The 19696-nt window shown below is 47.9% G+C and overlaps 1 protein-coding gene across 1 annotated transcript in view; it reads left to right on the top strand.

Moving 5' to 3' along the window:
* Window positions 1-19394, top strand: part of LOC135289658 (TOG array regulator of axonemal microtubules protein 2-like) — a 311721-nt gene extending 292327 nt beyond the window's left edge. The window contains exons 13-29 of the mRNA XM_064403442.1: window positions 734-894; window positions 1334-1380; window positions 2964-3052; window positions 4005-4152; window positions 5246-5407; window positions 6134-6266; window positions 7921-8026; window positions 8760-8995; window positions 10009-10161; window positions 11313-11430; window positions 11880-11924; window positions 12394-12497; window positions 13877-14081; window positions 15253-15469; window positions 16553-16639; window positions 17940-18516; window positions 18997-19394. Coding sequence (XP_064259512.1) covers window positions 734-894; window positions 1334-1380; window positions 2964-3052; window positions 4005-4152; window positions 5246-5407; window positions 6134-6266; window positions 7921-8026; window positions 8760-8995; window positions 10009-10161; window positions 11313-11430; window positions 11880-11924; window positions 12394-12497; window positions 13877-14081; window positions 15253-15469; window positions 16553-16639; window positions 17940-18175 — 2247 coding nt within the window. The 3' untranslated portion in view covers window positions 18176-18516; window positions 18997-19394. The remainder of the gene's footprint in view (window positions 1-733; window positions 895-1333; window positions 1381-2963; window positions 3053-4004; window positions 4153-5245; window positions 5408-6133; window positions 6267-7920; window positions 8027-8759; window positions 8996-10008; window positions 10162-11312; window positions 11431-11879; window positions 11925-12393; window positions 12498-13876; window positions 14082-15252; window positions 15470-16552; window positions 16640-17939; window positions 18517-18996) is intronic.
* The last annotated feature ends 302 nt before the right edge of the window (window positions 19395-19696 follow it).

Consider the following 19696-nt stretch of genomic DNA (forward strand, 5'->3'; position numbering starts at 1 on the left):
AGGTCCTGGCTTGGCTCTCTAGCGGGGCCAGAAATGATGGGATACTAAGCATGGGTGGGCATCTGCCCCTGCAGCCTCCTCCCCCATTCCTGGCCCGGGCATGGGGGCCCTGGAGCAAGTTGGGCAGGCAGAGACCTTGCAGAGAGCAGCAGGGCAGGGAGCTCTGCTGAACTTCCTAAATGGCAGTGAGGCTGAGATGATGGATGTGTGGGAGCTGGAGAGCAGCGAGCATCCCGAGAGCTCAGCAGCAGCATCTGGGCTCTAAGGCTGCTGGGGAAGTGTAGGAGGGAAGGGCAGCAGCAGCAGAAATGAGGGGCTTGAGACAAGCAGGTTTGGACATGCTGCAGAATGGCTTTGTGGAGACTTGGCTGGAGATCAGCACTGGCTGTGAGACACGTTAGGGGCAGGGAGAGAACAGTGATCTAAACCCACTGCCATGGCATCCAGAAGGCCAGTGGAGGCAGTGGCACCCCAGAACACCTTGATGTCAAACGTGCGGATGCCAGCTGGGAATGTAGTTGCATTTCCAGGGAAGTGAGAAGGTGGGGAGAGCTCAGAAATGTGGGACATGGTCTCTCCCATTTCGCTTTGCATTCCCAATCCACAGCCAAGCTGCTGCATCAGTTTGACTTTTCCTACCAGGCCCCTGTTAAGAGCATTGATAAAATTCTTGAGGCATCAAAGGGGGCAAGTGTGGATGATTGATCTGAGCACTGAGTTCTACTCTTTCCAGACCTCCTTGCTGTGCTCCACTGGTGGGGAAATGAAGAAGAGATCAGTGGGAAAATCTTTGATTCCTCGTCTGCGCAAGGCGGGAATTCCCCCTGTGGGCAGTGCTGCTGGGTCGGTACACAGCTCTCTCCAGATGGATTTGCAGGAGTCCCAGGAGATGAGGTAAGCCAAGGTGTCTGCTGCTCCAGTGTTCTCTTCACCTCACTCTTGCCATCTCCTGTGGTGGTTTTGCACAGTCTCCCATGTATTTAGGCAAACCTCTGAGTGTTCCGCATTTTGCCCATCCAATTTGACGTCAAACCCAAGAGCAATGCCCTAAGAGCAGAGGTGGTGCTGGGGAAGAGGAGGCAGGCCTTCAAAGTGTCTCAGGATGGGTCCCCAGCTGGACTTGGCTGTTATTTCAGCCAGAGCTTGGCCAGTTCTGTGTGACTCCAGGAACTGAAAGCTTAAGGACAATGAATCATATTTGGGTTTAGGGGTTGCAATTCTTCCTTCATCACAGTGACCATGCTAAGAAGCTTTGCCTCCTTGCATGGTACACCCATTTCCTCCCATCTCCTTCTAGCTCCTCATATGTTTTTTTGTCTTCCATTTTCTCCAGGGCAAGACCCAGCAGCAGAAGCCAAGAGAAGACCCCGGAGCATGCAGGTGGGTACAGGGCATATCTATCCTAAAATGATCATTGGGATCTTGACTCAGAGGTGACACTTGGAAAGCTTGGATAAAACACATTCATTTAAAGATATCTTTAAATTAATTTCATTTTCTTGATGGGCTCAGTGGACTCTCCCAGAGCCCAATGACTGGGAGTGTTCTCTGGTGTTGCAGTGAAAATTCTTCCACTGTGAAATGCTGAATGGCAGGAGCTGGAGGGGTACCTTGGCTCCTGGATGTGCTGTTCAGGAAAAGAAAACATTCCTCTCCTTCTTGTTCATGCGTTTTATCTCCCTGCAGGCTTTCTTGTGTCAAAATTAGAGTAGAAAATGAAGGAATTTAGTATGAAATGAGAAATGTTTCCACTCCTTCCTCCTGCTTTTGAAGGAGTAAACCATTCCTTGAGGTAGTTTCTGGTCTGAACCCTTTGAGATTTGATGGAGATTCATGGATTTTTGGTCTGCACTTGGTTATTCCTTGTTTTGCACTGTAAGGAATAGGGATACCTCCTATGATGAAAGTCCTTTTGAATTTTCCAGTGAAGGAGAAGGAGACTTCCAAATGGTTGTAGCCTAGGCAGGGTGTGAGTTTGTCATCCTCTGACAGCACAAGCCCAAAGCCACCTGTGGCAGATTCCTAATGACAAATCTCTTCCCCGGCTGTCTGTGCCTGTGTCAGTGCTGCAGGCTGAGGCTGGGGAGGAGATGCCTCCTGTCCCTGTCCCTGCCTTTCCTGATCCCTGACAAGTGGAATTGTGCCAGACAAAATGCAGTCTCTGGTGCATCTGGGTCATCCACTGCTTTCAAGCTGTAAGCCTCAATGACACTGTTGTAGTTCCTTTGGCATCTCTGGTTGTGTAATGATAGGAGAGATGAGACTTAGAGAACTAATTCTGCTGATGCAGAAAAAGGGCTCAGATCCCCTGGTCCCTTTGCTCAGGGTTTGTTCTGCCACATCCTGAGTATGGCACCTTTGGAATGACTCCTTAATTGTGTATATGCAACTGCAATGCTTACTGCAGCTAGGCAGCGGTAGTCCTCAGTAAGTAAATGACATTTTTTCTGGATTAATTCTGGACTATAAATCACTTCTGTCATTCATCCTTTCCGGTCTTTCTTTTGTTACTGACCCAATCATTCTGCAGGGTGATAGAATCCAGTTTTAAGACAGGTTTACCTCTCATAGTGCTTGACTGCTACATGATTTTATCCTCTGTGAAACCATGTGAAGAATTAGTTCTCCTAGTTCTACCAGCTCTCTTGGGGAGTGTTTCAGAATGACCGGCCATCAGCTATTTCTATTAAGGACATTTTGAATTGTCAATATCAGCCAAGATCAAAATTATTTTGAGATAGGTCATGTTTATTTGGGTTTGGATGTCTCTGCTGAAAAGAAAGCAGAGAATAAACCCCTGGAACGAGGAAGGAGAGCAAAAGTGGAACTTTTGGATGAGAACTTTGTTCCCTGCAAATACAGGATTGCAGAATACTGGGCACATCTCATGGGGAAAGCTAAGCTTCTTTTGCCTCCAACACGTGGTGCCAGAGATTTACAGGAACCTTTGCTTCCATTCCCAGGCCTCTCACTGAGTCAGGCCAAGGAGACAGATCATCCCAGCAGTCCTGGTCTTAGGAGTGACAAAGAGCTGAGGGACAGCTTTGGAAAGGTAAGGGATAAGAACAGGGATGAGCAGACTTCCTTTCCAGTGGCTGTTTAGTGCTTGGCCCAAAATGTCACTGAAAATCATAATCTTCCACTCCTTGGGGGATGGGGATTCTCTTGGGAATGTATTTGACAGCTACAGAGCAATTGCTTGGCTGTTTCCAGTAGTGCCAAGGTGACTGGTTTGGAGATGGTGCTAAGGTCACACCAGAAGCATTCTTTATGTGCAAAGGCTGGTTTAGAGAAGTTCGGAATGGCAGATCATGCTAGACATCAGTGAATGTGGGAGAAGTGCATCCTTGGATGCAGAGAAGCAAAGACTCTAATATTGAGTGTAAGCAAGGCTGCAAACTAAAATGGGAGAGTTTGCTTTTTCCTGGTTACCTTTGTGGCTGTATCTCACAGCCCTCTCATTCTCAAGTTTTCTGCTCATTAACATCAGCGTTTGTGCAACTTGTTTTCACAAGACTCCTCCTTTTGGTCTGCTGGCCTCAGAGACCTAGTCCTTCAGAGCTGAGTCCTTCAGAAGCCAGGAAGTGAGAAACAGCTGCAATTCCTGGCCATGAGTGTTAAGCAACAGCCATTCCCCCTCCTTGCTGGGTATTGCACATGGTTTTCATTCTTCTGCCATGGCCTGTAGGAACTGCACTGCCTGCTCACTATCATGTGAGCTCTTCATCTGTCTTGGAGCACTCCTATGACTTTCATGCTTCAAGCAGGGCTTCCTGACATAGGTTGCAGTTGCAGCAGTGTGAGGTTGTGGCAGTGAAGTGTTCCACCTCACTGTGTGTAATTGCCAAGGTGAGCATGGGAGACATTCCTCTGAAACTATTGGAATGGATATGGAGCTGCATGGAAGACTATGGCACTCTGTGCACTCTGTGCTCCTGATGAGATGTTGTGTCTACTTGGTGTGTCTCTGCTTACAGTCTGTGATGTGTTTCCATTGCACCTAGACCCGCGCTGAATTGTGCAGGTTGGCTAAAGAGAACTTGGAGCTGAAGAAAATGGAAATTTTGATGGAAGAGATGAAGAGGAGACAAAATGAAAAATCCTTGCAGCTTCCTCCAGAGACATTTGAGCCTGGGGATGCAGCTGAAGCAAGTAAGTGGTGGCTACACTTGTAGTGGTCCTTTTTGACCACTTGCTTGCCCTTTGCACAATGTTGCAATCAGACTGGGGGGGCTGTTCTGCTTGCATCTGAGTAAGAAGCTTGCATTAGGATTTAATTCTGTTTCCCAAAGAAAAAGACAGAGACATGAAGTGTCTTGCCCATGGCCTCATTGAGTCAGTAACAGAATATTAGCTTCCCACCTCCACTTGTAAAGTCTTTCAGAGTAGAAAATTCTGTCTTGCAAAGTACACTGGGGCTTCAGACTCTCTCCTGGAGAGCAGCCTCCAGGGAAGGTGAGGCCAAAAGGATCTTTTTCAACCAGGCTGCAACCTGGAAGGAACAAAATTCCATTCCTTCTGATGAAAACACCAGAGATCCTTCTCCTGCCGCTCCCTGCTGAGGAGCTGGTGCTGTAGAGCTGTGCTGAAGCCCCAGGCAGTGCTTCTGTTGTAGCTCCAGGAGCAAGCAGCGTTCCCCACTGAATCCTGGCAGAGGGGCTCAGCCTGCAGGGCTGTGAGCGCTGCCCGAGGGCGGCAGCGGGGCCCTCAGGGGCAGCACTCAGCCCGAGGGCATCACACCAGGCTATCTGCACTTTGGTAACTTCCCTGCCTGCCTCTGGAACAGGAGAACAAAAGCAAAGCAATACTCTGGGTTTTCTTTGTTTCTTAGGAGAAGCGTCACTGCAGTTTGCTTTTAAACTAGAAGAGGGCAGATTTACATTAGATATTAAGGAGAATTTTTTTTTAAATGAAGGGGATGAAAAGCTGGCAGGATTTGCCAAGGGAAGCTGTTGTTGGTCTATCCTTGAAGGTGTTCAGGGCCAGTTTACGTAGGGCTCTGAGAAACCTGATCTAGACAATGTCCCTGCTCACAGGGGTTGGATAGATGGTGGTTAAAGGTGCCTTCCAACCCAAACTCCTCTGGGATTCTGTGATCACTGTCCCATGTTAGTGTGCCATTGTTATACTTGAAGTTCTTTGGGACAACAAAGAATGTTACCCAGCTCTAGCAACTTCTCTGGCCTTTTCCATCGTCACCCCGTCCAGCACTCTCCACTTACAGGCTCCTCTTTGGTCCCTGCAGGCTTCAGCCTACCACCTATCAATGGCACAGCTCCCAGTGTACAGAGAAAAGACCCTGGTAGCGCCATGAAGAAAACGGTCGTGAGAAAGCAGGACACGGTGCCCTTACAGCCCAGTACGCCCACCCTCCCTGGAGATGGCAGCTTCCCATGCAGCTCCTCAGGTAAGCCTGCTCCGTGGCAGCATTTTCCTGTAGGGGTTTGTCCTTGCAAAAGGAGCACGAACTGCCTCCTGCCTCAGCCAGCACAGCCGGGATCTTGGGTTCATAGTGTGTCCTGAGAATGAACAGCAAATCTACTTTGGAGTTACTCCAGCTTGGTAGTCTAGAATATTTGAAGTCAATAGAAACAGAGGCACTGTCAGGTGTGAAGGGTCAGGTGTGGCTGTTCCCTGGTTGTTGCTCCCTGGGGACTGAGCTGGGCCCAGCAGGGCTGGGTTCTTCAGGCTTGGCTTGGTGCTGTCACGAGGCAGCTGCAGGTCTCTCCTCAGGGACTTGCCGAGACCTCCTGTCCTCAGGGCTGTGGGAAATCAAGGTGCTGAGACAAGAGGGGCACCTGAGGGGTTCCCTCCTGGGCTGGCCATTCCTGCTGTTGGCACTGCCTGGCAGGGAGTGGGAGCTCTGCGGCCTCAGGAACCTGCCGCTGGCTGTGGCACCTGTGGCATTTGGAGCTGGGGCTGTGGGGCAATTGTCAGGTTTAGTCTGGAGTTGTGCTCAGCTGGGGAGGCTGAGAGAAAGCAGGGAGCCCCATGATCCAGAGAGCAGGGAAGTCTGTGCCCCAGTGGCAGTGTGTGCCACAGGGAACCCTGGCTGGGAGATGGGCTGCAGGCCGCTCCATGGCGGGTGCCTTGCCCGGGCCTGCAGCGCCCATGGCCGACCCTGTCCTTGCAGTGACCTCGCAGACAGCCACTGGTGCCCTGCGCCGAGAGGAGCCGCTCCGTGGGCACAGGCAGAAGGACAGAGCCTTTTCGGACCCACAGCAGGCCTTGCAGGAGGCACTGTCCTTGCTGGGCAGCGACGACTGGTAAGAAAGGCCCCATCACTCTGTGTCCCTCTTGGCGTTGAGGTCGGTCAGAAGAGAGTCTTGCTGGTGCCTCTGAGCCCCGAGAGCCCAGAGGGCCAAAGGGCACTGCTGAAACCACTGTGGAGCTATGAGAGGATAAAGAGTGGAGAGCAGCCTTTTCTTGGCCTTGCTCTGCAGCACTGCTCCAACTGCAGCAGGTCCATGCTGTTTCCTGGCTTTGGCTGATGCAACATGGAGCTGCAAAGGAAATACTGAGGGAAGAGAGAAAGCTGTGGGACGAGATGCTTTGCTGGCTGAAGGCAGAAGCAGGATGGCAGCAGTTTTGAGTGTAGAGATTTGGGTGCCTTGGGCCACTGGCCCAGTGGGACTGAGTAAGATTCCTCTCTGCTCCCACTGCTGACAGCAATGGCAGGGACTCCTGCATGCGAGTCCCAGAAGCTGCTCCAGGCAGCTCCTCTTTTTGAGAAATGGACTGAGTTGTGCCTTCAAGTCCTTCTGCCTACCATTACTCCTGAAGGGCTCATGGCAGAAGAGAAGGAAAGAGAAATAAAATCCTCTGGGAATCTTGCACTTTTGCAATTCAACTTTTCCTTCTCAAGGAATCATATGGGCTTGAGATGTTTTGTCAATACTCACAATGTGTCCCAAAACTCTACACAGACAGAAGGAGGCCCAGAGGTGATACCCTTACAAATGTTAGGTGATATTGGTTGTCTTTTTGATGTCCGGGTTAGCATCCACTCACTGGTGGATGCTTCATTCTCACAGGGAATGAAAAATTTCACAGCATGAAAAATTAGCCACGTTGCATCTCCTTGTGCAGTCTTCTTTGCTTTGCCCTTTCTCTTCTGCTTTCTCTTCCCCATTCTCTTTGATGTCCTGGGAGGTGCAGAGAGCTTCTGCAGGTGTGGGGGTCCTGATGACACTCAGGGGTGCCTGTGGGATCAGTTGCCAGCCCTGGCTGCAGCCCTGATGCCTCACACACCTTCCTGTAGCTGAGGGCCTGCACAAAGCAAGTGCTGAGAGATGGAGTTGTTTGCCCCTTTTCAATAACACTTTGCTGTTGTGGGCATTGTTTTAGGTCGGAGTGTTCTGGGAAAAGCCAGAGTTTTAACAGTTCTTGCCCAGGGGTGGAATCTTAATCTTCTGGGACATCCTGCTGCTTTTTTGGGGAACGTGTGAGGTGGAGTGGGTGACACACAGGCCTCGACTGTAGAGTAGAAACTCAGCTCCAGAGTGCCAGTGCAGACTCTCAGTGCTGAACTGCCTGCTGGGGCTGCCAAAGAAGGAAAATGTCCCAGTAACAGCCCAATGGGACTGTGTCTCAGGGACAGGTACAGGGAGGTGACAAGAACCAGCAGCATGGCCTGGCCTCACAGCTTCTAGGAAGCAGTGATGACAGAGGGACTTCATAGCAGAGATTTTCAGAAAGGTCACAAATGAAGAGTCTGAAAGCCCTCTCTTTGCCTCTTGGATTTGTGTACGCTTTTGACAGCCACAGCATCCTGTGGCAATGTGTTCCACGATTTCATTAAGTACTCCTTGAAAAGCACCTGCCATGCTTTGACTGAGCTGCCAGCCTGGTGATTTCAAAGGGTGCTGCCAAGTGCTTGGGTAGAGAGAAAAATCAATCTTTTTTGTACTTGCCTTTCAGGGAACGGAAGAAGAAGGGACTCTTGAACATCACACTGCTGGCTGAGTCCCATTCAGAAGTCCTGCTCTGTCGACTTCATGAGATTTGCTTGGCAGTTACCAGAGAGGTGAGAACATTGCTCTGAATTGTCCCCCATACTTGATACACAGCTTGTAGAGTAGAATATGTGCTTGTTCATCTCCATGTGTGCTCAGGGACTGCCTTCATTTCTAGTTTTAGACCTTCTATTTGTAATGTCTGTCAGCCATCTGTAGGATCTGTGTGTACATGTAGCTGTATTTACTGGCAGGTCGGGTATCTGACACTTGTCTGTGAGTGAGGTACCATTATAATGCAAGGCAGAAAAGAGACACTAATGACATGATATACCAGAGTCCCAATCTCTGCTCAAGCTGTAATTGAACACTGCAAATGAGTCTGTAGACCTGAGCCTGTGTTTTCTGTTTTCTGCCTGGGTGCTTCAACTACAGGTGCTGCTTTTTTGAACAGGAGCATCTGACTGTTTTATCTTTATGCCTTGTGCCTTTATGGTTTGAAAGCAGCCCTTCCTATATTTTGCTTCTATGTTTTTCAAATAAAAGGGCCTAAAATCAAAGCAGTAGACATTATAGAAGGGTTAAGTGGAACAGTTTAGTAAAGCCTATTTTTCATGCCTGCAGTAAGCAGGGGTGTGGCCAGAAATTGGTGCCAGAGTAAGTGCCTTTCTGTGCTTGGGCTCTTCTGCTCCTACTGTGCTTTTATACACAGTGGGACGTGTTGTGATTTCCTGGGAGTTTTGTCTAAGGAAACTGGTTTTCTTTTCAAGGTGATGCTTATGTTTCCCCTCATGACTTCCCCAGGTGACCAACCTCCGGTCCAACGTGTCCTGCTCTGCAATTGTCACTCTGGGAGAGCTCTTTGCGATCTTGGGGAAGGACATGGACTCCGAGGTGGATCAGATTGCTGCAGTCCTTCTCCACATGTTGCGGAACTCCCCAGAGTTTATTCAGAAGGCAGCCTGTCAGAGCCTGGGGATGATGGTAGAGAACGTGACTCCTACACGAGCAATGACTGCTCTCATGGACAATGGAGTCAAGTAGGTTCTTCTTCTTTCTGTGATATTCTTGACCTTCTAGTGTGTGGGTGAGGGAAGGGATGACAGAGAGAACAGGAATGGTGGAAGGGAAGGGCCCTGTATCCTGCATCTCCTGTGGACTCAGTGACTTGATTCTCTGATCAACCTCATTTCTCCTTTCTGAGAAATAAGGAGGGTACTTGCTGGGGCATGGAGCACATCAGGGAGAATGTGCTGGGTGTGGCATAGCCCGCACAGCAGGTGCAGCTCCTGCCAAAAGGAGTCTTGTGTGACTGTCCTGGCCTTAGAGCTCTGCTTTCTATTCAAACTGATGTTTCATGTTAGCCCTGAGATGATGGAGCACTTTCCAGGCACCCTCACCGGCTGAGTGCCATGGGACAGCTGAAGCAAATAATGCCTTAAGTGTTGGTGCTGGGCCTGATAGTTTCCAAGAGACAGTCTCTAGAATAGGACAAGCTGCTAAACTGACTGCCACCCTTTCCTCAGCTTTGGAATATGGTAAAGCACTCAGACGTATCCCTTGCCAAGCTTTACAAAAGAAACAGGCTGCATTGCTGGGTATTCCTCAACTTCACGGCCCACGGCGTGTTTTCTCTGCATTTGTGTTTTCCCAGGGGTCTGCAGATTTGGGGATGAATGGGTGGAAAGAGCCTCATCCTGCTGCAGCTCTGGGTAGTGGGTGCCCTCTGATGGGTCAGCACGAATTATCCTTAATTTCTAAATAATTCATATGTAATCTATTACTTTAATCTTTCTCCAAGTAAACTTCGGGAAAGAAATTGAGCATCCGATAGTGCAGGGAGACTGAATGCTTCCCTTTTCCATGCAGACAGCCCTTCTGTACAATGCTAACTTTGTGTTTATCTGAGGACAGAACCTTCTACAGGTGTCTGCAGCTGCAGGGAGAAGCCAGGCTCCTTCCCCCAGCAAGGACAGGGAGCAGGCTGTGGCCAAGGCCTGTGCTGCTCCTGCTCCTTCTCCCTGTGTCCCAGGGTTTGCTCTCTCCTTCCCAGGAGCCGCTACGTCCCGGCGCGGAAGTGTACGGCCGAACTCCTCCTGTCCTTGATGGAGAAAATGGGAGTCACGAAGCTTGCAGGCACACCCAGGGCTGAGAGGCTGGCACAGGTGGCAGGGACACTCGCTCAGGACAGTCACAAGGACACGAGGTAATGATCTTCTTTCACCTCCTAAAACAGGAAAACGGTTTTGTGTTTGGCTTTAAGCTAAAACCAGAAAGAGTGGAAACTCAAGGCAATAATAAGTGACCTCACAGTGTGGCTAAGAGGCATAGAATCATGGAATATGCAGAGTTGGAGGGGAGCCATGTAGGTCATGCAGTCCAGCTCCCGGCCATGTGCAGGACAGCCCAAGAGTCACTCCATGTGCCTGAGAGCATTGTCCAAACGCTTCTTGAGCTCTGTCAGGCTTGGTGCTGTGACCACTGCTCTGGGTTGTCTGGGGACATGACTGTACTGGGTAACCTGAGGTTGGCAGCAAGGAGCATTGCCACCTTCCTGTGACACTTGAAAGATTCTTTACTGAGATCACAAGAGCTCTGATTAGCCAGTCCAACAGTTTTGTTTGGCCTTAGGTGCACAAGAGAAAGCCAAAGTGTTGGCTAATGTTCATCATTGAAGGATCCCAAACATCTGTTTCTCATTAACTTAAGACTTCCCTAGAAATATTTTAGAGGTCTTTAGCCAATGTATTCAGTCTTTCTAAACCTCTTCTGCAGATTTCTAGAGTGCTATTATCTGTGGCTCAGTGACCTCCACATTTCTTCTTGAAGAAAATTGTGGTTTCCTAGTGGCAAAATCACCCCAAGCCACCAAAATCCCCTTCCTTTGATGATGAAATTCCCATTAATAGCTGCCAAGAACACCAGAGCAACTAACTGCCCATGTGCATAAAGATAGTATAGAATAATCAAAAGCAAGGATGAGGTGTTTTGTCCTGGCTTCCCTGCCAGTTAAAGGAAGGAAAATGGATGTGCAAGGGCAGCAGAACACTGCTAATAGGCTCTGACAACAAAGCAGATGTGTTTCCCTTGTTGCCTGGGATCCTTTGATCCCACAGAAGCACGCCCCCAGTTTCAGAGAGAAATGGTATTTTTCTGTTGCCCCACATTCTCCTCTTGCCTCTTGTGTTCAGCTGACAGCACTGTGCAGTGTCAAGTGAGGTAAATCTCCCTCTTTGCTGAGTGTAGGTAACGCCTTCTCATGCAAACATTGCACCCGATGAGTTTAAGGTATCAGCCTCTTCTGTTAACACTCTTCCTTTGTTCACTTTTCTTTTGTTTCCTTCCTTCCTTCCTTAGGCATTATGGACAGGAGATGGTGAAGATGTTGCTTAGTAATCAAAAATTTAAAAAGCTTTTGGAACAATCTCTTTCAACGCATGACCTGGAAGATATCCTGAAGAGAATTAAGAAGAAAGTAAGTGCTTGGCAGGACAAATGTCTCCTTTGTGCAAGTATTGCCACTGCTAATAGGAGATCCAACATACCGAATGTGTCTGTATCTCATTCCTCTTTTGCTGAATCATTTTATTCCTGAAAATGAGCTGTTAATCCTCAGCCTGTTCTTCTGCAGACCACAGAGGAACTGTATTCTTAGGGGAAAAGTGGGGTTTTGAATACTTTGAATATGGGTCACAAAGAGGAAAGGGAGAGAGAAGAAAATGGGTTTATATTCATGTGTAAGCCCCCACAGCACTCTCCCTACCCTGCCCTCAGTAAAGCAATTAAGTGACAATAGTGCTTCTGAACATAACAGAGTCTTTGCAAAAGAGACTCTAAGTCTCTTAGTAGTACCAAGAAAATTTCCAAATATACAAAAGATGTCCAAGTCAATCCTAGTTACTACAGTTATTGTCTGTCTTTTAGGAATACTGCCCTGCTGTCAAGCCCTGTGGAGCTGGAAGAAGCTTGGTAAATTCAGCAGCATCCAGTGGAAAATCATTTCTTTGATTGGGAGGGATTTTATTCTTTTTATCTACATTACAGAAGGGAGTGTTTCTTTATGCAGGGGCAGGGAGAATAAGTGTTGAACCAAATCAACTTCCAACACAATGGGCCCACCCCCAAAGAGTCCAGTTCTTTCTGCTGCTTCCTTTAAGACCACTCATTGCCTACCAGTTTGCATAATTCCCATTTATGGTCAAAACTAATAAATTTGGGATTTTAGACAGCAGCTCAGTATGGTAGCACCCATAACCTGCCTTGGGCTACCAAAAACAAAGAGTTGGCATCACTGAATCTCTGGTCTGTTTATTTCTGTAAGTTAGGAAATGTTTCCCTAGGCCTTGGTAGCAGTGATCCTGGTTCTAACTGGTGTTTTAAAGAGGGAATTTCCTAGTTCTATTCTAAAGATTGATGGGGTTTCTCTGTGTCTCTGTAGGGGATGGAAAACAACAAGGCTGAACTCCCACCTGTGCAGGAGCCGGTGAAGAAGAGGAATGATGGCTCCCAGAAGCCCCAGGCCACATCACCTCCTAGCAAACGGTACTGAGCACTTTTGCCAGATGTGACAAAGCCCATGAAAAACTTCACATGCCTCTTCCTCAGGCACATCTTTCTGATGGAAATGACCAGTGCCAAAGATTGTTTCCTTTCCCTACAAATGCTCTAGGATAAAAAATATCTATTTCTGCATTGTGTTGAACACAGTTTCTCTGGAGGGCTTTCCACAAATACTGGGCGACAAAAAGTCACCCATTGCTTGCAGTTCAGATGATCCAGTGCAGTGGCAAGGGCAGGGCTGTGGAGGCTGGGAGAGAGGGCCAAGTCTCTGCTGCCTGACTTGAGACAAGTAAATTCAACCAGGGTTTTTTTTCATCCAAGTGGAGTCCTTTTTAGATGGGTGTTTTAATGAGAAGTCCCAGTCTAGAGGCAGGATGCCATTCCTCAAACAAGCAGTTCCCTTCCATGAGGTTTGGTCTAGCTGATTGTTGGTTTTCTTACCCTCAAACAGCAGTACCAAGTTTGAGTAGTAAGGAGCAAGACAATTCCTAAGCCATTTTGGTCAACAGGTATCTCAAGGTGGACTTTTTGTCTTGCGATTCCTGTCCTTCCTACAGTTTGCTTGATGGACAGCGTGTTTGGTTTCTTTCGCCCTGTGCTGCAATCAGCATTTAAGACAGGAATTTGGTCCTTGCTGTCTCTTCATGCCAGTGGCAGAGCTACTTGTACTGTTCTCCTCTGACAACAGAGGGGATTTATTTAGCTCTGTCATGCTCAGCGGTGGCAAGAAAGTGACCACATGCCTCAGTAGCATACCCAGCATCTTCCCATTCTCATGGAAGAGACAGGTTGATCCAAGAGGATTATTCCCAGTGGGTTTGTTACGCTGTGCATCTAGTTTCTAGGGAAGCAAATGAAATGTGAGCGTAGTTCTGGGATGTCTGATTTCTGTTTTTCTCTCTGTTACTGATTTTCTGGATCATTTAGCTATGCCCCTGTTCATCTGTTCAGATGCATCTGAGCTACTTTTGCAGATTGTCATGCCTGGTTGTAGAGACACTTCTCCAGAGTGATGAGTTTCCTTATTGTAAGACACACACATCCCGTATGAGGAGGCATTTAAACTTGGAAGCAGTGTCTCTCTTTCCCCACAAAGCAACGTGGCCTGTGTGTCTTAGAAGCCATCTGAAGCTAGATCAGATGCATCTCATCCTTGGTTTTCCTGCGTGAGCACTGGGAGAATGTGACTTGCAGATTGTTTCCCATAATGATTGTCATGAGGTCCACGTTGTTCTTCACTTCAGAGCCTCATGATTTTCTAGCTTGAAATCACATCATTAGGAAAGCTCCCCAAGATGTTTGGCTCACAATTAACTGAAGGGATTATCAGAAACAGATCCTAATTTGATTTTATTTTCCAGGGCAAAGTCTGCCACTGGTGGACGCCGCCTACACCGTGCAAGAGCCCAGGTCACGTTACCTGCATCTGTGGAAGAAAGGGAGCTGCTCCAGAAGCTTTACCATCTGCTGGAAGCCAAGGCGTTCCAGACACGGATGGAAGGAGTGGCACTCCTCCTAGACCTGTCCAAAACCAGACCCCAGCTCATCTCCACTAACATTGTCCAAGTATGTAGGATACCTTCATTGCTCCTTTCATTTAGCTCCTTTCCCAAGCCTGCAGAAGTAAATTCAATTCAGTGTGTCTTGGCACTATATCCTGGCTGTTTGGGACAGACTGGCCCTTCTTATCCAGACAAATTAATTGAGCTCCAGGCTTCAGGACAAGTTATTTCAGTCCAGCTGTATTTGTCTGGCAGGTGCCTATTGCTGCTGTTCATCAGATGATGGCAGAATTTTCTGCTGGTGTAACCTCTGCTGTCTCCTACTCCCAGTTGGGTTAAGTGGAGGGAATTGAGCCATTGAAGACATGGCAATTATTTTCTAGAGAAAAAATGGGTTTGCATGGGGAAGAGAAGTATCAGGCTGGGTTGGTTTAAACAAAATGTTTTTAAAAGGATACTTCTGTGAACTCCATCTTGTCTTGCACAGGTAAAACTCATTTCCATCCTCGTCCCTATTCCTCTTGGTAAAGATGGTGCTCACCCTTCTTGGGGGGCCTTTTTTTCTCTTTGGAAAGGAAGAAAACAAATAAGGACAGATCCATCCCTTCTCCTCCCTGTAGCTGCTTTTCCCCTTTTTCCAGAAAAGTGTGCCTGATAATGTGGCTGTCAAGGGACTGAACCTGCTGGAATGAGAGCTGTACAGCACATTATATTTCACAAGTCCACCTGTTAGTCAGAGCAATGGTCTGGATCCTGGAAGAGTTGATCTGAGCCCTGCCCTTCTCCAGACACAGGTTCTGAGACAGACAAAATAAAACTTAGATCTCCTCCAGCCATAGTTTAGGCAAAATCATAGCTGCCCTCAATACTTGAGGCAACTGTATAAAAAAATGGGCATTGTAAACATCTGCTTCCATACTTGTAAAGCAAAGGTAGTCTTTTGAATTAATAAATGGAATTGATTTAATGATTTATAGGTGGAGAGAAACACCATAGGAACTTTTCTGTCCCCACCCAAACCTCTTAAAAACAGATGAAAATCTTTCAAGCAGCATGAGGTTGTGCAACCATTCCAGTGAGTGGCCCACAGGAAAACAGTGAAAATGTGCAAGCAAGGGCTGACCTGAGAGAAAGGATCACTTTCACCTTTTAGATTCCTGAGTGCTCATTTCTACATCGCCTCTTCAAAAAAGGTCATTTTAATCAAGCTTTCATGTTGTTTGTTCTCTTCACAGATTTTTGATTATTTTGGCCTGAGAATCTGTGACACACATAAGAAAGTGAAGCAGAAGGCGCTGGAGGCGCTGGCAGAAATCATAGGACTGCTGCAGGATGCCATGAACCCATTGATGATCCGTTTGGTTGAAGGCATAACAAAGAACCTAAACTCAAAGGATCCCGGGGTTCATGCTGCAGCTATGACGGCACTGGACCAATCTGTTGTGCATTTAGGTAAGGCTGAGCTCTGGCATGGACTCTCCTCACCTGTGTCTCTGTCTCTCCGACACAAGAGAACGCTGAGTGCCTTGGTAGCTGTTGCTGTCTGTGGAATGCTCCAGCTGACACCCACCAGAAGCTGTGCAGGTGCAGTCCTTATGCACCATCCCCAACTGGCTGGAATGTGCAGCAGCATTTCCCAACAGTCCCAGGAGCCCTTGGCTCTGTGCTGCTGGTCTGAAGAGCAAGTCCTGGACTACAGCTTTGCTGCAATTCAGAGGCAAAGGGGTTTTGGAGTTTGCTTGGGCCCCGTCTGACTTGCCAAATGAACAGCTTTGCTGTAGGCATGAAGGGACACCGGCCCATCAGAGCTTCTGCACAGCAGCCACCTGGAAGGCTCTACATTATAGGCAGTAGCTGCCTGTTTTCCACCTTTCTTCTTTGTCTTCTTTTTTCAAAGGGGACCATAGGATTCATCAAGTTCATTTCTTTATAACACATGGGTCAAAATCCATCTGTCAATGATGCCTTGTTCCACACGTTGTTTTGCATGGGACAAGAAGGAAATGGCAAATACCTATAGAGGCAAGGGCAGCTGTAAATTTTTCTGCCACACAGATTGATGTCGGGTCTGAAAATGCCACACTGGGGGAATATGGCTGAACAATGGAGTGTTGAAGAGTCAGGTCTTCAAGGGGAGTTTCCACTTTCTCCACCTCAGCTGCTCTGCGAAGTCATGGACTGCCTGACTCAGTGCCTTTCTGTGTCCCAAGTATAGGCTTCTTCCTTTTGGCTCTGGCATGCAGAACCTTTTCATTGCTTCCATGTGACTGAACTCTCGAGGACCCTGATGTGAAATGTTTTAACATAGCTCCTGATAGAGCAGACAACTTTGGATTTACAAATGTGAAAGGAGAGCTTTTCTTTTGGCATTTTAAACACTGACAAGTAGGCTGGAAGGAAAGAAGAAAAGGATTCAAAAATCAGCAGAAATGGACTTTATTGTATAAAATGGGGTTGCCCCTGCCCTTTCCCTCACCACTGTTCTCTCTCCTATGCCCTCAGAAGAGTGAATAGAAACGTGTGTTTCACTTGTAGATGAAGTATCACTGATGAAAGAGCTCTGCCACCAATGGAGACGACTGAGTGGCCAAGCTCTGCTGGATGTCACGGAGCGTATCACAGGTACGGCCTCCCCTTCTAAGCCAAGAGGTCTCCGAGGGAGTATTTACAGGGAATGCCAGTGAACAGACAGTAGAGTAGCTCCTCCACATCAGGAGGTGCTGAGCTCTCACTGGGGCCCTTCTCAAGTCCCATAGTGGCCAATGCCTTTAATTGCATTTAAACTCAAATGAAGTCCCATTTTTGAATGGGTACCATAACCCTTTTCCTGCTTAGCCAAATTGGTTTTGGGTACTTTCAGGAGCTTTTTCAATGTTGATGACTGCTGGTGGATTAACAGCATAGAGGAAATGAAGTTTCTTCCACCACAGAATAGTAAATGGCTACTACATAACAGTTTGCCTGATCAGGAAACAAGACTGGTCTCCTGAGCATTTCAGGTTTTGATCTTTCAGCCAAATCTGCCATGCAAGGAGCCTGTTGGTAGTCACTTTTTGTCTGTGTTTGGTATAGTTCAGTTCAGAAAATGAGCAGAGAGCAGATTCCAGAGGCAATGTGAGAAAACCCTCGTGTTTTGGATAAATTTCAGTCCCCTGTGTAGCTTTTTTCTGTCTCTATGCCCCTATTTCAGTGCACGTTGTAAGAAGAAATGCTATTAACATTGGGAGGGAAAATGTCATTAAAATGTGGAGATGCTCAAGTGCCGGGGCAAATGCCAGGGCAATGGGTCTGGGTAATTCTCCAAGACACCCTGAGGTTTCTTGGAGGTTTGAAACAGCTCTTTGTTGGAAGCCACAAAAGCATTCTGCCAAAGACACCAGCTAGTCTGTGGTGGTTCTCATCCAGCTGTCAAGTAGCAGCCATCTCTGGTGGGCTGGAGTTTTGAAGTGTGTTCTAATACTGCCCTTTGCTGTGTGCCACGGAGCAAAGGGGAGAGCCAGATTAGACTTTTGGCCCTTGACATCAAAGTTTCAAAAATGGAATCATTGCTTTTATTAGAAATCTCTCAATTGTCTCTCTAGGGTGCATTTCCAAATCTTCTACGTGGGTTTAGACAACTTGTTAATGGAAATAGAAGGCAATTTGACGTTTCATTCATTGTTCATGCAGAAAGAAATTGTGCAATAATTGAGTAAAGGTACAAAGTCTGCCACAGGTACAAGGCTCTGGTTGGAGATATTAGTCCCGAGGGGTTGGTGGTTGTGTTTCAAGGATGATCAGCGGCTTTGCCCATTTCTGGGTCACGGGGCTGTGTGTGCTTTCACTGATCTTGGCCCGAGAGGCTTCCAAGAAGCAAGAGCAGAGGTAGATCCCTGTTTGCATGGAGGCTGGTGGGTAAGCAGCTGTGTGTCTCTCCCGGCAGTGCTTGTGGAATGGGCTCATGCCAGGAGCCCTGAAGCGGTCGAGCGCTACGCCCTGCCCGTGCTCTGGTCCTGCCTGGAGAACAAGGCGCTGCCTGTGCGAAGCGCCAACGTCTGCGCTGTGGTCACCAAGCTGGCCTGTGCCCTATGTGAGGCACTGGGCAGCCAGATCATTAAGTTTGCTGACAGCACACCTCCACACGTGCAGGAAAACCTCAACAGCCTTCTGGGCTGGTGAAGGTTTGATGTTCTCCAGAAAGCGGACAAATTTCTGAGCTGGACACCACCAGACGTGACTTTTCAGCTGTGCCAGAAATGACAAAATACTAAGGAAGGGTGTGCATCTGCCCCCACTCTGTTGTGCATCTGCCCCCACTCTGTTATCAGCATTGCCCTTCCTAGTCATGACATGGGGGGCCTGAAGCAACTGCAGACTGATGACAAGGTGAAGATGAAGTATGGATCAACCTCAAGTGAACCCAGACTGAGGAAAAGGTGAAGACTAAGCATGAATCAGCCTGAAGCAACTGCAGACTGAGGACAAGGTGAAGACCAAGCATGGATCTGCCTCACACAGAGGTGAGGTGGGAGCTGGGCTGCTCTCTGTTGGGGGGAAGGGTCTTGTGGCAGCCCAGAGAAGCTGTGCACATTGGCAGGGAACACTGGCTTGAATTACACAATGGCTGTGCACATTGTGCCCTGCACGTGCCCTGCAATGAGCTGAGCTGCTGGCAGTGCCCCGTGGAGCTGTAGGGCTGCTCAGCTGTGGGGCAGGGAGAGCAGCAGCAGGGTGCATGTGCAGCTGAGCCATGGCTGGAGAGCACAGGGCTCTGGGCTCCCTGCTGTCCCAGGGCAGCCCAGAGGCCAGGCTGTTCCTGTGGCAGCTCTGTGGAAGTGGGGCAGGGTTTTCCCCCTGGTCTGCTTCAAGCTGCAGCCAGCAGGAGCAGGTTTCCCTGTGCAGCCGTTTAGAAGCTTCCAAGGAATCTGTCCCATGAAATACGGAGCTTCAGATGCTTTAGGTTTGCATTCCAGGCTCTGTTAAACTTTGTGTCTCCACAGATACGACCGGCTACAGTCTTTCCAAGAAGTTTTCTCTGGACATTTCCACTATTCCCTTACCAGGAAAGTCCTTGCCTGCAGTCCAGAAGCGCCCTTTCTCCAAGATCAGGAAGAAGCTGCCGACTGTCCAAAGAATATTTCAAGTTAGGATTTAGGCTTTAGGATTATCAAGAAGAGGATTCACCAAGAAGAGCATTCATCAAGAATAGGATTCATCAACTATAGGATTCATCCAGATTAGGATTCATCAAGAATAGGATTCACCCAGGTTAGAATTCATCAAGAATAGGATTATCCGCAATAGAAGTTAGGATTTTGGAATAGGTTTAGGCTTCATAGTTACGGATGTATCTGTGTTCTGATAGTTTTGAATAAATGTGTTTGATTGTATATTTAAATTTTGATGAGATAATTTAATTGTATATATTTTATTTTGATGATTTTAAAAAACTAAAAAAATAAATAAAATTTATATAAACCAAAGGAGAATATGAGACCAGGATCTCCTAGCCTGGAGATTATGGGAGTGCAGCTCACTTGATGTGCCAGTGTCTCACCACATCCCTTCCTTGCTGGGCCTCTCCTCTTCCTCTTTCGCCATGTTTTCTTTGTGTCACTTGTGCTGCTGTTTTTGACTTGTCATGACAACAGGGCCACACATTGACATGTCTGGGGGACAATGGATCCAAAAGAACCTGTC

This window comes from Passer domesticus, chromosome Z (genome assembly GCF_036417665.1).
Source record: "Passer domesticus isolate bPasDom1 chromosome Z, bPasDom1.hap1, whole genome shotgun sequence".
NCBI lineage: Eukaryota > Metazoa > Chordata > Aves > Passeriformes > Passeridae > Passer > Passer domesticus.